At 41.2% G+C, this 14817-nt stretch overlaps 1 protein-coding gene across 2 annotated transcripts in view; it reads left to right on the forward strand.

The window, feature by feature from the left end:
- LOC306781804 (mannosyl-oligosaccharide 1,2-alpha-mannosidase IA) overlaps nt 1-7908 on the forward strand; it is a 137637-nt gene extending 129729 nt beyond the window's left edge. For both annotated transcript variants that reach the window (XM_079274828.1, XM_079274827.1), the window contains exons 9-12: nt 43-262; nt 3406-3578; nt 4615-4730; nt 6367-7908. In XM_079274828.1, coding sequence (XP_079130954.1) covers nt 43-262; nt 3406-3578; nt 4615-4730; nt 6367-6508 — 651 coding nt within the window. In that variant the 3' untranslated portion in view covers nt 6509-7908. The remainder of the gene's footprint in view (nt 1-42; nt 263-3405; nt 3579-4614; nt 4731-6366) is intronic.
- The last annotated feature ends 6909 nt before the right edge of the window (nt 7909-14817 follow it).

Here is a 14817-nt window from a genome sequence, read left to right on the forward strand (position 1 = left end):
GTCAATGCTGGTTTGAATAGTCCTGACCTTGTGTTGCTGCAGGCGATTGAAGCTAATCTGGTGCAAAAGTCCCCGGGTGGTCTCACCTACATGGCCGAGTGGAGGGGAGGAATCCTGGACCACAAGATGGGCCACCTGGCTTGCTTCTCGGGGGGCATGATCGGCATCGGGGCTGACGATGGCGCGCCGGAGAAGAGGCAACACTTCCTGGACCTGGCTGCAGAGATCACACACACGTGCCACGAGAGCTACACTCGCTCAGGTGAGTGGGCATGTCAGGAAGGCTGAAGGGGGATCCTCGAGATTCGAGAGGCTGGACTACAGTTCAGTTCAGGAGGCTCAATGTCAGGAGGAGGGCAGCCGATGAGTAACTCTTGCTGCTCATTTAGTTTTAGATATAAATGTACCACGTCAAATTGAAAGATGTTTTTTTTTTTTATTCTTACCTATAGTCGTATAATATTTTTTTCAAGATAAGAGTTGCTTAGGATTCAGGATTCAATACTTTATTGCCGTACAATTTGGGTTTAAAGTGTTAGAAATGGAACCAAAATCAAATAGAGCCCCGAGTCCAGCCCGTACCCGGTTATGTGCTTGCTTTGGAGGACTTCTCACTCGGTTCAGCGGCAAATACACACATTGCAGTCGGCTACCAGCATGCAACATTATAGCATCTCAAAATAATGCATTTTCCACCTCACTGGTTAGTGTTTATCTTTCTAAAAACTTCTTGCTTCCCATCATCTGAAATGTGAACTGGTAAGTAATTTATACTCGGTGTTCATACTCTTTGGATCCAATTCATTGGCTGTTCTAAGAAATAAGTGTGTGCTCGATCACTGGTTCACCTTATCTTTCTTTCTTAAGAGAGGTTATGGTGGCATTCAGAGTAAGACAATGACGAGTGTAGGAGTGCAATAATGTAAATTAAAAAGGCCCCAGATGTTTCAATTTTGCCCTGATTGACAAAAGGCCAAATAACGAGCTGCGACAAATCAGTCCTTGATTATTCTCCGTCTCACAGCTGTAGGCAGCAACAGCCGACATGGAGGTGTCTCGCAGTGTGTTAGATGCTGATAATCCCGTTTTTGTTATAATTCAGGAGAAAGAATGAAAAGACAAGAGATTAGGAGAGAAAATGGAGATAAAGTATTGAAGAATAATAAAAACTGAGTCCACAGGCAACCTTACTGCGGCTCCAATCTATAAATGAGGGCGAGAGGAGTTACCCAGGAGAAAAACGCAATAGAGAGTGAAAAAGGAGGGAAAGTTGCCAGCAACAAGCCTGATTTCATTTTTTGGAAAGGCTGTTTGATCTCTTCTCCTCCCTGGCATCTTCTCTCTCATAGTCATCCACTGGGTTTCTCTTTACTCATTAAAATGGACTGGATGGGTTCTTATCAGCTCTTGGATTAGCTGTCTGCAGAAAAGAGAGAGAAGAGAGATTTGTGCGTAAAGTGGCGGCTATTTAGCTTCGTCTTCAGTAAGGATACCTTGGAGACTGCTGCTGCTCTGGATATCTGCCGCCTTCACAGCAACAGACTGATGCTGGAAAATGGAGGTGTCATGGGAAGCAGCAGGAAGAGGAAAATGTTACTGGTGGTGATCGAGTTTTAATTAGCTTGCTTTTCTCCTATTGATATGTATGAGCTGACGTATAATAGAGTCAATTTGAAAGACTGACAAGCATGTATCACTTAGGGCTATCACCTCTTATTACTACTGTTAAATATAGGAACAAATATATATTTGATCTGTAATCATTGATGATCAGCGGGGAATTAACAGAACACAGTAAACTGGATTTTGCCTGAGGAAATGTAATCATGTACAAAGTGGGTTAGGAAACTGGTTGGTATGAAAGATACAATGATACATGTGCACGCTTACCAAAATGTCTTTTGGCGTAAAAGATCTCTATTCGGTTCCCAAATCCTGAGACAAACTTCTAAATTGTGTTTGACATTCACCTGACGAACTTGTGGAAAAATCGATTGTGTTGTCTGTGAGTTACCGATGATCCTCTGTTGAATTAGCGTTTTAATATTCCAATCACAAGCATCAACAGCGCAGAGAATTACTGAGTTCAGAACAGGCTGTCAGGAGGCAGGAAACAGTGAAGTGTGATCAGGAATCAGACGTATGTAATGAAAAGTGTTTCCGTCGGGGAGGAGGGGCTCTGAAATGTGGAGGGACAGGTGTGGCGTAGACAATAATTAAAGGTACCATGTGGGAGAGCGTCTTCTCCCTTAAAAGAGAATCGCACTGGTCCACCTTAAAGGTCATTTCACTTTAATCATCAGCTGGACAACAAGCAAGACACAGTTAGCTCTCGTCTCCTCACAGGTTTTGAGAAGTTGTTCAATAATCTGTACACGCACTGCTGCATTCACAGCTGTAACTTTACTGCTGACTTCATACTCACCGTCTCACACACACACACACACACACACGTGCACACACACACACACACACACACACACACACACACGCTCTCTCTCGCCCGGACACCAGCCAGGTTTTCAACACACTGATAGATTATGCGAGACACACGAACGGCTGACAAACTGACGGCTAAACTAATTGATGCGCTGGGGATTTATTGAGGACTGCCTGTTTTTACGCACTGCAGCTGGTGATGAATTATAGATTTAACCAGTTTGTGCATCATGGTTGCAGCTGGGCGGCTTATTGGGCTCAACTGACGAGTGGTTAATGCCACATTGCCGTAATAGTAGCGGCCGTGGTCGTAGCGGAGTAGTTTTACGAGCACAGATGCTGGTATCGGTCCATCTCCAATAGAACCTGTTGAGAGGAGATGTAGAAATGCGTCAGCGGATAAATGACAGAGCAACGAGATGAAATGCAGACATCAAGTTAAAAACAAAGAGATTAAAGAAAAATAACAAACGTATTTAATGTAATGTAAACATAACGGCAAATAAAAACAGGAGAAGATGTGAAAAACAAGGACACTTTTTACTACAAGGTGAAATGTACGTATGACATATGGGAAATAAAGGTATGTCTCTTAAATAGGCATTATAAACAGTCGAGGTTCAGTTCTTTATGTGGATGAGCTGTAGGCTCCATGTAGTAATTGTGCTGCTCCCGTCTACTCTGTATTTACATCACAACATCTGTATCTTACATCTGTATCTTCCAGTCGTAATGTTTTTTTTACCATTTTGCTGATCTTTTCAGCCGCCAACTAGCCAACCCTTTTTTTTAAAACCAGCAACAATTGAATGGTCTTTGTGCTCTGTGATGTTTGTTCGTTTGCAAAAAAAAAGAAAGAAAAACATTCAGTGTGCTGGTATTTTTAGATTGAGGAATTGATTGCTGATCTGTCGAAAAGGTACCCGAATAATCATCTGTTTTTTCTTTTTCTTTTGCCTCCGTCAGCCACCAAACTGGGACCCGAGGCGTTCAGATTTGACGGTGGAGGAGAAGCAACGGCGACCAGGCTGAGCGACAGATATTACATCCTACGACCAGAAGTCATCGAGAGCTACATGTACATGTGGAGACTGACCCACGACCCCAAGTACAGAGAGTGGGGCTGGGAAGCTGTTGAGGTGAGAAACTCCAATAGAGCATACTTTTCCAAGACCTTTTTTTGGGGGGGGGGAGATATGACAAAATGTAAACTCCACATTTTATTCCTGTAACAACCAGAACGAAATATTGTTGTATTTTCAAACCAGTATGGTAGAAAGACCTTATTTTTGAAGTGGGAGATACAGTCCAGTGTAATTTGAAACCCTCGACTTCTCTCTCAGGAGTAGCTTGGACTCTGATTTTATAAATTGTACTCTCCTATTATGTCAAGCCCCTTCAACACCCTCAATTACCCCCAACCAGCTTCCTTGATATTGTGCGGCACTATGCATTGGCGTGTAGATCAGGCGATCCCGCTGGCAGTAGGTGAAGGTTGTGCAGGGAGCACCATCATTAATGTGGCAATAGACGGAACGTTAGCTGCAGTACAGTGGAGAGGGCTGGCATGATAGATTTAGCATTAATTCAGTGTGCACAGAAGTGGAGAGATCAGGCCGACGAGTTTGACGGGCCTATAATTATCGGGCACAAAGGTTGAAAGTGGTGCACAACGCTTCCCTTCATGAACGTCAAGCATTAACACATCGGGGTTCTTGGTAATTAGCACATATAAGCCAGCCCTTTGTAGCAGGGGCAATAATGTGCTAATCCGCTTGGCTAGCTCACTATTAGCGCTTGTCAGATTTAACATTGCTCGGGCTTCAATTGTGCAGCCGGCTGAAGGGTTCGACATGTTCCATCATTTACTCTTTCTTCAGGTGCACGTTGACACACTGCTTTGGAGTGGAAGATGTTCTCCTGATGCAGTATAATGCATCAGAGGAACAGGCTTTTACATGTATGATTTCATCTGTGGTCCACAGTGCAGAAGAGAAAAGGCAATTATGTGAGAGCTGATTGAGTGGGTGAATAAATATACATGAATACATGGATGAAGTAGTATTGATTCAGTTTGTACAGTCCAGCTGGCAACTGCGAGGAGTGGTCTTTCCCTTGTTTTGGGAGATGTTGACATTTGAACCTGCCCTCTCCCTCCCTCCCTCCCTCCGGCAGGCCCTGGAGCAACACTGCAGAGTGGAGTCTGGCTTCTCCGGGATCCGTGACGTTTACACCATGACAGCCAGCCACGATAACATGCAGCAGAGCTTCTTCCTCTCAGAGACACTCAAGTAAGTGCTGTTTCCTCACTGCATCTCCGGTGTCTGCATCACATCATTAGTCCCCACTGCGGGACCAATAAAGGATTATTTTATCTAGTCTTCCATGTAGAAAGTATTAATAGGGTCTCATTCTTAATGCTGGGGATTCAACTGTACCTTTTTATCTGTTTATCAGTGTTTAGGAGTCATCTGTGGAGATTCCAACCACATACACTTTATTCTGAAATCGGCCATTTTGCATAATGGTTCCATTTACTTTTGGTACTTTAAGTTTATTTTGATGCTAATACTTGTGTACTTTTACTTGTTCATGTTATTGTTGTCGTTAAGACAATCGGAAATGCTTTCCGTCTTCCTGAGAGCCGACTGCTAGCAACTAATTGGGTGACTTATTCAGACCATCAGGGAAAAAAGAAGAAATATATTACGTTGTAATTCATTGCCAGCGCTGCTCAGAGTACTCAGTCCACGGTTCCTCTGTCAACAACACAGGGTCCCTCTACTCTTGTACACAACCACTAAGATTCATGCAAATTAATTAGCGATGGCATCACTAGGTCTGCATTGGAAAAAATATATATTTCTTTCTTTGAGCTGTTTATATTGCCACAAAATGGCGTTTCATTAGAAAACAGGACACCACACCACACAGGACTCTCTGCATATTGTTTTCCAGTTTCTGCAGTAATGGATTAATAAGATTACTTTTAACTTGAGAAGATGTCTTCATTGAGAAGATGCTCGGTCTCTGTTGTCTTTTCTACCAGAACAATCCTGTTGAGAAAGGTTGTGTGTCAGCATTTTTTTTTACATGGGGCAGTATGTTCAGAGTATTCAGGTTGCACAAAAGGTTGGTCAGCGTAATTTCATGCACTGCAGTGACTGGTTACTGCTGATGCACATAGTCATGCAGCAGGACAGTAATTAGGTGTCCCCTCTACCTGTGGCTCACTCATTTGAACTGTATTAGTGGTATAAGACACTGCTTCCTGTAGTGAGAGGGCAGCTTTGTCTTACAGCACAAATCAAAATCTTAGAAATATTCAAAATGTTCACTGCCGGAAACCAACAAATTTAGACTTCAAGAGGCTCTTAAAGTGAGTTTTACTTTAGTCTGAATTTAGAAAAAGAAGATGTAACGCTACATTGAGTCATCTTTCCTTTCAACCCACTGCTCTGCTGCCACAGCGTCTCTCTCTCTCTTTCTCTCTCTCTCTCTCTCTCTTTCTCTCTCTCTCTCGCTCTCTCTCTTTCTCTCTTTCGCTCTCTCTCTCTCTCGCTTTCTCTCTCTCTCTCTCTTTCTCTCTCTCTCGCTCTCTTTCTCTCTCTCTCTCTTTCTCTTTCTCTTTCTCTCTCTCTTTCTCTCTCTCTCTTTCTCTCTCTCTTTCTCTATCTCTATCTCTTTCTCTGTCTGAAGTCTGTCGTGCATAAAAGTAAAACAAGCCGATTAGAAACTTGGTTGTGAAGATACATGCCAAAGACTTCTACATCCCAAATGCTGAAGGTCCTATTCACAATGATACGGTTGATAAGCTAAACGTATTGGTTTTAAATGAGGCGTCACTCTGTTGGAACCACGGAAAGCAGAAGTAAGGTATTCAACGATTAAATTAAACTGTGAAATTGTTTCCCGCTGTGCGCTCAGGTATCTGTACCTGCTCTTCTCTGATGACGACCTGCTGCCGCTGGAGGACTGGGTCTTTAATACAGAAGCCCATCCGCTGCCCATCATCCGCAGGGGCTGCCTGCAGGACCAAGCGACGCAGGATAAGACGGTCTCCGAATAAGAACACTACCAACAGCCGAGACGGACACATTGGCGCACAGTTCATGTGTACACACACACAGAGAGTCACAGAAATATGGCAAACCACCAATTCAATGCAGGTTCAGAGTCTTTTCAGGAGCGTGTTATGGACTCTCAATTTGTTTCCAGTAAAGGACGCCGTCGTTTTACGGTGTGATTGTATGTCCTTTCGCCGGGGTTACTTCCTGCTGGCAATTCTTTCTTCTTCTTTTTTTTTGTGAACAATCAAGACAAACAGGACTTTCAAGAAAAGAGCACCTTTTTCTTTCCTTCTTTCCTCTGTGAGGAAACCAGTATAACTTGCAGACCCAAATGTGGTGGGAGGAGGGTTGAACTATGGGCCATATTGTTGGAAAGAGAGAGAAACGTATTGAAGACCACTTGAGTTTTGCTCTTTGAGTTCGTTGTTTCGTTGATCTTCAGTGATGAATGATTTCCTGATATCGTCATTGCATCTTTTCCTTTGTGAGTACACTCTTTGACCAAAGGTTTCTTTGCATTTCTATTTCCCCTCTTTCCAGTGATGTGTTTTTGGTGAGTTTTGACCCGAAAGTAAAAATTTACAACGAGGCTTAAACTGTAATAATATTGATTAATGTACAGACAAACACAAAATGTGATTCTCAAATTCACCTCCTAACTAATGTTGATGTCATGTTTCTTACTGAAACGAGCTTGAATGAATTCCTTAAAGGTTCGGAGGTGTCAGGAAAGTGGCAGTGTCTTATGCATCCGGGGACAATTAAAAAGAATAATGCTGTTGGGTTGCGTTTCCACTGTACGCTTGGGTTATTGTGCGAATAGGACGAAGCTTTCTCAGTCCTCTCAGCCTTTCAGATCAAAGTAACAAATGGAGTGCTGTCAGTTCTGTGGCTGTAAAACATGCATAAAGGGGGAAAAGAACACATTTGCGCACAGCTCCAAATGGGTTTTCCTGTTTCCGTTGTAGTTGTTCTGCTTCACCCTGCCTTTATATGTGAATCCATGCAGCTGCCAATACTGACGCAGGAGGCTATGAGCCCGAGAGTGGAGAGATTTCATTTTCGTCCCGGTTCTATTCATCACTGCTGTCCTGCACAGTTGTGGCGTGAATGTGCTGTACATACAGATGAAGTGAACGACCCCTGTATGAGCTTGTCTTGATTGTATTTTTTTTTTTTCAAAACTTCAGTGGTTATTTTTTTTTCTGGGTTCTCTTTTGATTTGCTTCCCTCAGGTGTTTCAGTTAAAAAAAAAAGAAAAAAAAGTTCTGACTTTTAAGTCTAGTTATCGCTGATAATAATTATTATTACTTATTCTTACTGTTTGATTTAACTTTCATTGTTGGATATTTTCAAATACTGATAAAAAGACCTGTGCAACTTTGTACATTTAAAACAATCCTAATTGTGTGTTTATTTTGTTTGCTTACATACAAAGTTTTCTGTTTTCCGCAAAGTTTATTTTACAGCAGGTTGCTCCAGTTAGAAGGATACAACATGCAGTGACTGACAAAAAGGAAAAGAAACTTCTTATTTGCTGCTTATATGTTCTTCCAGGAAGCTCATTACAGATTTAATTGAGGGGGATGTCTCAGGGTTGTGGAATCACAATGAGAAAATGACTAATGCGGTTCAGCCATTGCAGCTCTCTCATGGTCTCAGTGCCAACAAAGCAAAATGTAAGACCTTCCTCCCCAAATGATTTGACTCTACCGGCCAATCATCTGAATCCTAACTTCAGTTTGAAAGAAGGGCTACAGTGACGGGCACAATTTGTACACGTGAGCTCGCCTGGAGACATAAATGGGAGGATCACAGTCTGTAGAGATAATCCGCTCCCCCTGCTTTTGCCTGAGCTGCTGCCACAGCCCCCGACGAAGCCGAGCAGGGCGGCAGAAACCCGGACGAGACGGTGTCGGTGGGACCGCTGTGTGACTTGGCAAGACCGTCCGTCAATGTGCAACGACGGGGGAAGAGCCATCGCTATCGCTCTGCCACAGCTGTCCTCCAGCTGTCCCAACCGGGGCAGCAGTTTCACAGCGTATAATAGAGAGAATAATGGAGATCTGGTCCAAGTGTTACTTCATTTCAAAAACACACAATTTCAACTGCCCAGTGATCAAGGACAAAGGAACATTTAAAACACTGTTTTCAAGCCAGTCAAAAATACCAGAGCAAAACTGTATGTTTTTAAAGTTCAATTCACTATGATGATATGTTAATAATTGGTATGTGATAAAGGTTTTGAATTAGATTACTTTTATTCACTTTTTTTCGACAAACTGACTTATTTTGACATACTATACTATGACTTGCTTACAGAAATATCCGTTGCCGTACAGACACACTTCTGAGCAGCGTCTTTCATCAGGTCGTGAGAACGTAAATTCATCCTCCACCATAAAAGATAGTATTATGATTTTAGTGCGTGTGTTTTTATAGCAAAATGGGACGTCAAACTTCATTTTGTTGCACAACCCTGTTGTACAATAACTTAACCATGTGCCAATAATGCAACTCCATCAACTCTTGCTCCGGACATTCAACACGACTTTCTCAAACAATCAAAGAAAGAGAAGAATATTACTGCTGACTCACTCGCTTTCCAGTGTATGAACTTTGAAGAGGTTATGGGAAACACTGTTTTGAAGTCATGCTGGATACAGTATCACTACCAGATGCATCATTTGTTCTGCTGTTCAGGGTTTCTTCCCCCAAAACAATTTGTCTGCATCTAAGAGAGCTACTCTCTGTTCCAAAGCAACACCTAGCCTGAGTCATTTCCCTGAAAACAACATAAAAATGGAAATAATTTATGAGTCCCTGAATAATGAGAATAATTCAATATTCACCTCATTGTGAAGAACAAATTCACTCGCATCAATCTATCCTTAGCACACTGTGGAGTGAGTAATACTGTATGTAATCAATGTGAAGCTGTCGTTTTTTGACAGAAGGCTGAAGTCGTGGCATTTTGCAGCAATGAACTCTTATTAATTATACTGCGCAAAATTAAGAGCAAGGTACTTCACCATCAGTCATCCAGAGCAACAAGACCTATCTTGCAAAACATTCCATGTTGTCTCCCCTTCCTTCCTTTTTACCAGCGGCCCTGAGAGAAAATAACTACGGTTAACAAACCATGAAATTGTGCTGACAAGACCCGAGAGGAAGGAGAAGAACAGAAGGGGGGGGGGGGGGAGTTTACATTTAAGTCTTAATTTGAAAGGCCTCATTCCAATAAATGAAATGCTCCCTACCTAACATATTATGAAAAACTAACTGCAGGCATGAGATGTCTAACTCCTTGAACTATTTTTTGAAAAAGTTATTCACCAACTGTATATATTCGCCTTGTCAGAAAGTGACATTTCAGGTGAGATGTGTATTTGTTTTGAGCACTGCTTAAGATGACATTGTTGTCCCGGAATGCATCTAAGGGATTTTGAAGCGAACTCATAGGTGGTAGGTGGTTTTACAAAATAGGATAAGGAGACTCAACCTGTCATTTTATGTCTCTCCTTTTTTCTCTTTAACACTGCAGGGGGCCCAAATTCCTCCAGGAACTGCGAGGCCTCGTTGGCAGTGCCAGAGCCGCACTGGGTATGCCCAGTGCGGGACACAGGCAACGGGCAACACGCCAGCCCGAGCTGAGCCTCCAAGCTGCCTCTACTCCCTCACTGCTGTGGCGGTATGATGAAAGAAATACGTTTACATCAATCATGTCGCCATGCTTCTCCAAGGGCTCTCTCGTTCCGTTGTCCCTTTCTCCATAAATAGAAGAACACCCAAGACATTGTTAATTAGGCGGAGATTTTGTCTTAAACCAGTGAACAGATTCGACAATAGCGATTTTGGAGAAAACTAGGACAAACAGTAGAGCTTGGTACGCTATTACAGTAGCAGCAGCAGTGGTACTGGATGTTGTTTTCAGGTCAGACGTTATGAGAAAATATAACTTTAAATGTATTACTGGGGCTGCAACGAAATATTATAGTCATAGATGATGACGGAGTCAATCTTTTTCTGGATTAATTGAATAATTGTTTGGTTTACAAAACATCAGATTCAATGAAAATCTATTTTTATGGCAAAAACTGCTCTTCGACGACCAGTTGCGTGCATGTTCATTGGATTATTTAATCATAGCCTAAATCAATACATTTCCCAGAAGCCAAAGTGATGTTTTGAAATTGCTTGTTTTGTACAAGCAACAGTCCAAAACACAAAATCCTGAATTTTACAACAATACAAGAAAAAGGAGCAAAGTCTGACATTTAATGTTTGGCATATTAAATGATCGATTAATTCATTTTCTGTTGATCAACTAATCAATCGGTTTAAAAGTACTAGTATGTTAACAGATCTAGCAGTATACTTTTTGTTCTAATTGTTCCCTCTTTACACTCCAGATGTTCCAATATGTTTAAAGAAATTATATGTAACAGCAGTGGACCGATACACCCTGGATTGCTCGTCTGCTTTGTTGCTTTTGCAATTCAATATACTGTATTAATTAGAGCTACCAAATGACTGGAGTGTGCTTCCATTTCACACACGGGCATGCAGAGGATTCTCAGAGGAAGCATCATCACTGTGAAATACAGCAACATAATTAACTTATCTTGGGCATCCGCAAAACAGGCATTATAGGTTTTTAATGTTAACATAATCATCTGATCGTTATCATAACAGCCTGAGTGGAGCAGGGAGTTTATCCTACTCCAGATCTGAAATCACAGCTGCGGTTTGATTACTTTCCATGATTTTTTTTTTATTATGGCTGATCCCTGGATTTGCATGGCTGTAGCACACTATGCAGCTGCTAACTAGGGGAGGATGGAGCTCTTATTGCTTGTTTTTGGTTTTAATTAACATATTTGCATTGTTTTTGCATCTCTTTAATCCGGTGAGTCTCTGCACGAGTGTTCGTGACAATAGTTTGGAACATATGGGTATATGGATGGACAGACATCTTAAGTGGAGGATGCTGAAGAAGCATTTGTAGATGCTGGACTGTTGGTTGGACACATTGTCACCTTAGATATAAGGCTTGTTTGGCCTTTTTTTTAGTTATAATTGGCAGATAAAACAACAATGAAAAAATGTTATTTTTGATATTCTTTTTGCCATAAAAGCTGGTCGTCACTTGAACCATGATAATTGACTGAGTTCAAAATGACCAAAGCGGTTTTCTGAGAAAAAGGAAACTAAAGTTTAAACCTTTCAAGACAAGGAAAGGAGAGACAAGGAGAGAGTGTCTGATAATCAGACCTTGAACAAAGTATATATTTAAAACTGGAGGGTATGAAAGACCTTCAAACCAGGCAGTAAATTGCAAGTAGACATTTATAGTCATATTGAAGAGTAGGGGTGTAACGGTTCACAAAATCCACGGTTGGGTTCGGTACGATACAGTGGAGCCACGGTTCGGTACGTTTCGGTACAGTAGAAAACTATAAATGCCAGAGAAATGGACTTGAAAATATATATTTATTCATTACAACTAACATGAAGTTATTCTTTGACTTTGAACAATGATGGAACTATACCTGAGTGACCCATCTTCTGGGGTGTCTTCTTAGCAACACATAAGCATAAAAAACAAAAACTGCTCCTTAATGTTATGTAGTATTGTTACTTACATCTTGCTTACATCTTGTATTGTTACTTACATCTTGCTTACATCTTGCATTGTTTCTTACATATTGCAAAATAGATTTTTAATCTCAATGGGACTACCTGGTTAAATAAAGGTTTTAAAAAAAAAAAAAACGTATTCGGTTCGTCATGCATACCGAACCATGAGCCTCGTACCGAGCGGTTCAATACGAATACGCGTACCGTTACACCCCTATTGAAGTGGTATCCTAATCTCAGCCAAACTCCTTTTGCAAAAGCAGATGGTAATTATCACAATCAGACTGCAGTTGAGTGACGACTTGGCTCCGTTAGTCTCCACACTGGATGCGATTGAAGTCCTCCGGTATGTTTAAAACATCTTTTGAATTAGAGTGACAGGCGGCCAGCTGGCTGTTTCTTTAAAACAAATGTTCCCCTCACAAACAGGCTTCATAACTCTCGATATATGTAAATATCAATCTGACCATTGAGCAGACAAATGATCATCTTTGTGTCCACTGTGACTAAAGCACATTTAGAAATTAGGAATAACATGCGAGTGGAGGATGATCTATCCTGCTCTACATGCCTCACTGACTTGTGATGACCTATCCTGTTAGAATACATTACTGTGTAAATCTCTGCTGTTTTCTCAATATGCAGTTTGCAGCCTTTTGGATCTATTACAGGAACAATGACATCATTTTGGATTCAAACGTGCAATTTGAGAACAGTCAGCAGTCAAACTCAGTTTCTTTCTTTTCTTTCTTTTTAAAAGATATGAGTCGTTGTGTGTTCCAAGAATACAACAATACTATGAAACATCTACATTTAAATAGAGATTGCCATGCTGGGTGCACATGTGTTTGAACCGTGTTTTCAACTGATTATCCAGATAAGAGATATGCTGACTTCTAAAGTGAGCTAGCTTTATAGGCAAAAGCCACAAATTATCCAAACATACTTGGTATAATCACCTTTTATGATATCTACAGAGACCGCCGATATCATTTTGAAATATACAAGGCAAAAACAATACACAAGTCTAATTATCCATGAGGTCCGCAGAGAGCCTGCAATGACACTTCAAGTTCATGTATTTTTTAGGAGAAAGGCAAAAACATTATTGTTTACTCTGAATCAGAAAATAAAATGATTTTGATGACTATCAGCCCACACGCTCACATCTTGCTAATTGCCCATGAAGTCATTTCCATAAATAATAGCTCCTGTTCACCACAGAGGTCCCATCTGTCACACGGGAGTTATCAAATGAGCACAGTGACTTTGAGTAATGGCACATACGCACTCATATTGGAATACTCCACCACAAAGCAAATCAAGTGCAGTCCTGCAGCTCATAACACACTCATCATTTCAACAGTTCACATATTCCCTTCAGCTCAGGCTCATAGTGAACATTAAAAGTAGAAAATATGACTTTTGGCCTATCAGCGCTTTAGGGACGGCAGTGTTGGTTTGTTGGTACCCTACTTTGGTCCAGACTGAAATACCTTCAACTATTTGATGTAAAAGTTAATACATACATTCATGGCTTTCAGAAAATTAAGTCTCATGACTTTGGTAATCGCCTTTTCTTTTTTTTTTTTTTTCTCTTCATCAGCAAAGGCATAAGCATGGTATAGACATTAAGCGGGCCCGAATGAGATCCCGCCCCCAGAATTAAAAACAATAAATCTATCCTATTCATGTAGAAAGATTCCTACATTTAGTAAATAGTTTTGAAGACTACATTGACCATTTAAATTAACATTGAAAGTTTTATTTGCACAACATCATTTCCAGCATCACACAGTCCAAGCATTAAAAATACGTCGAAACTTTTTAAAAGTTTGTGCTAGACTCCTCATTCATGAGCTCACTTCAAATCACATTCATGAGAAAATTAGTCTAATTTCAGATTAGATTTTAGAGGAAATGGTGCATAGTTACAAAATCATTTCACAGCAGGTTAATAGCTGACCACCTCAAGGTGTCACTCAGAGTACCAGGACATTCTGATGTAGCATTTCAAAGTTAAAGCCCTTCAAAATATCATTCATGAGACAATTTGTCTAATTTCAGGTGGTTATTACCCCTTCACCCTCTTCCCAAGGTCCTAGACACCCATCAAACCGCAATGCCCGCTTTAGTGGGGGTAGAGCCCACTCCCAAGGCTCTAGGACCTTCCTATCACCCAAACCCCAACCCTAACCCTAACCCTTATCCTGTGCTTGGCCACGCCCCCAGCCCAAAGCAATGGGAGTCTATGACAGCCAAAGGAACACGCTACAGCCACCAAACTTGAAACAAAGGTAATATGGAGTGCTAGGAATACACACAGGAACTGGTGGAATATTTGCACCACTTCATTTCCAGCGTCACACAGTCCACGCTGGAAAAATCCGTTGAACACACAGAATCGCTGAACTCATAAGCAAACTGTTATTAGCAAACAGTGTGTCCAAAACATTCAGGGATCAGCCTTTCATTTGCTAACTGTTGCTTTCACTGGTTAAAAAGACAAACATTTTCACACCGTCAGTCACTACTACTGTAATTAGGCTCAATCTGTTATTTCTTTGTGTCAGATACATATTTAGTGAACACTTATTGATCGGGGCAGCCCTATTCTTGACAGATTCTGCTTTCTTTTATGGGTTGCTTTGAAGAAAAATAATGATAC

This window comes from Melanostigma gelatinosum (assembly GCF_949748355.1).
Source record: "Melanostigma gelatinosum genome assembly, chromosome: 9".
Classification (NCBI taxonomy): Eukaryota; Metazoa; Chordata; class Actinopteri; order Perciformes; family Zoarcidae; genus Melanostigma; species Melanostigma gelatinosum.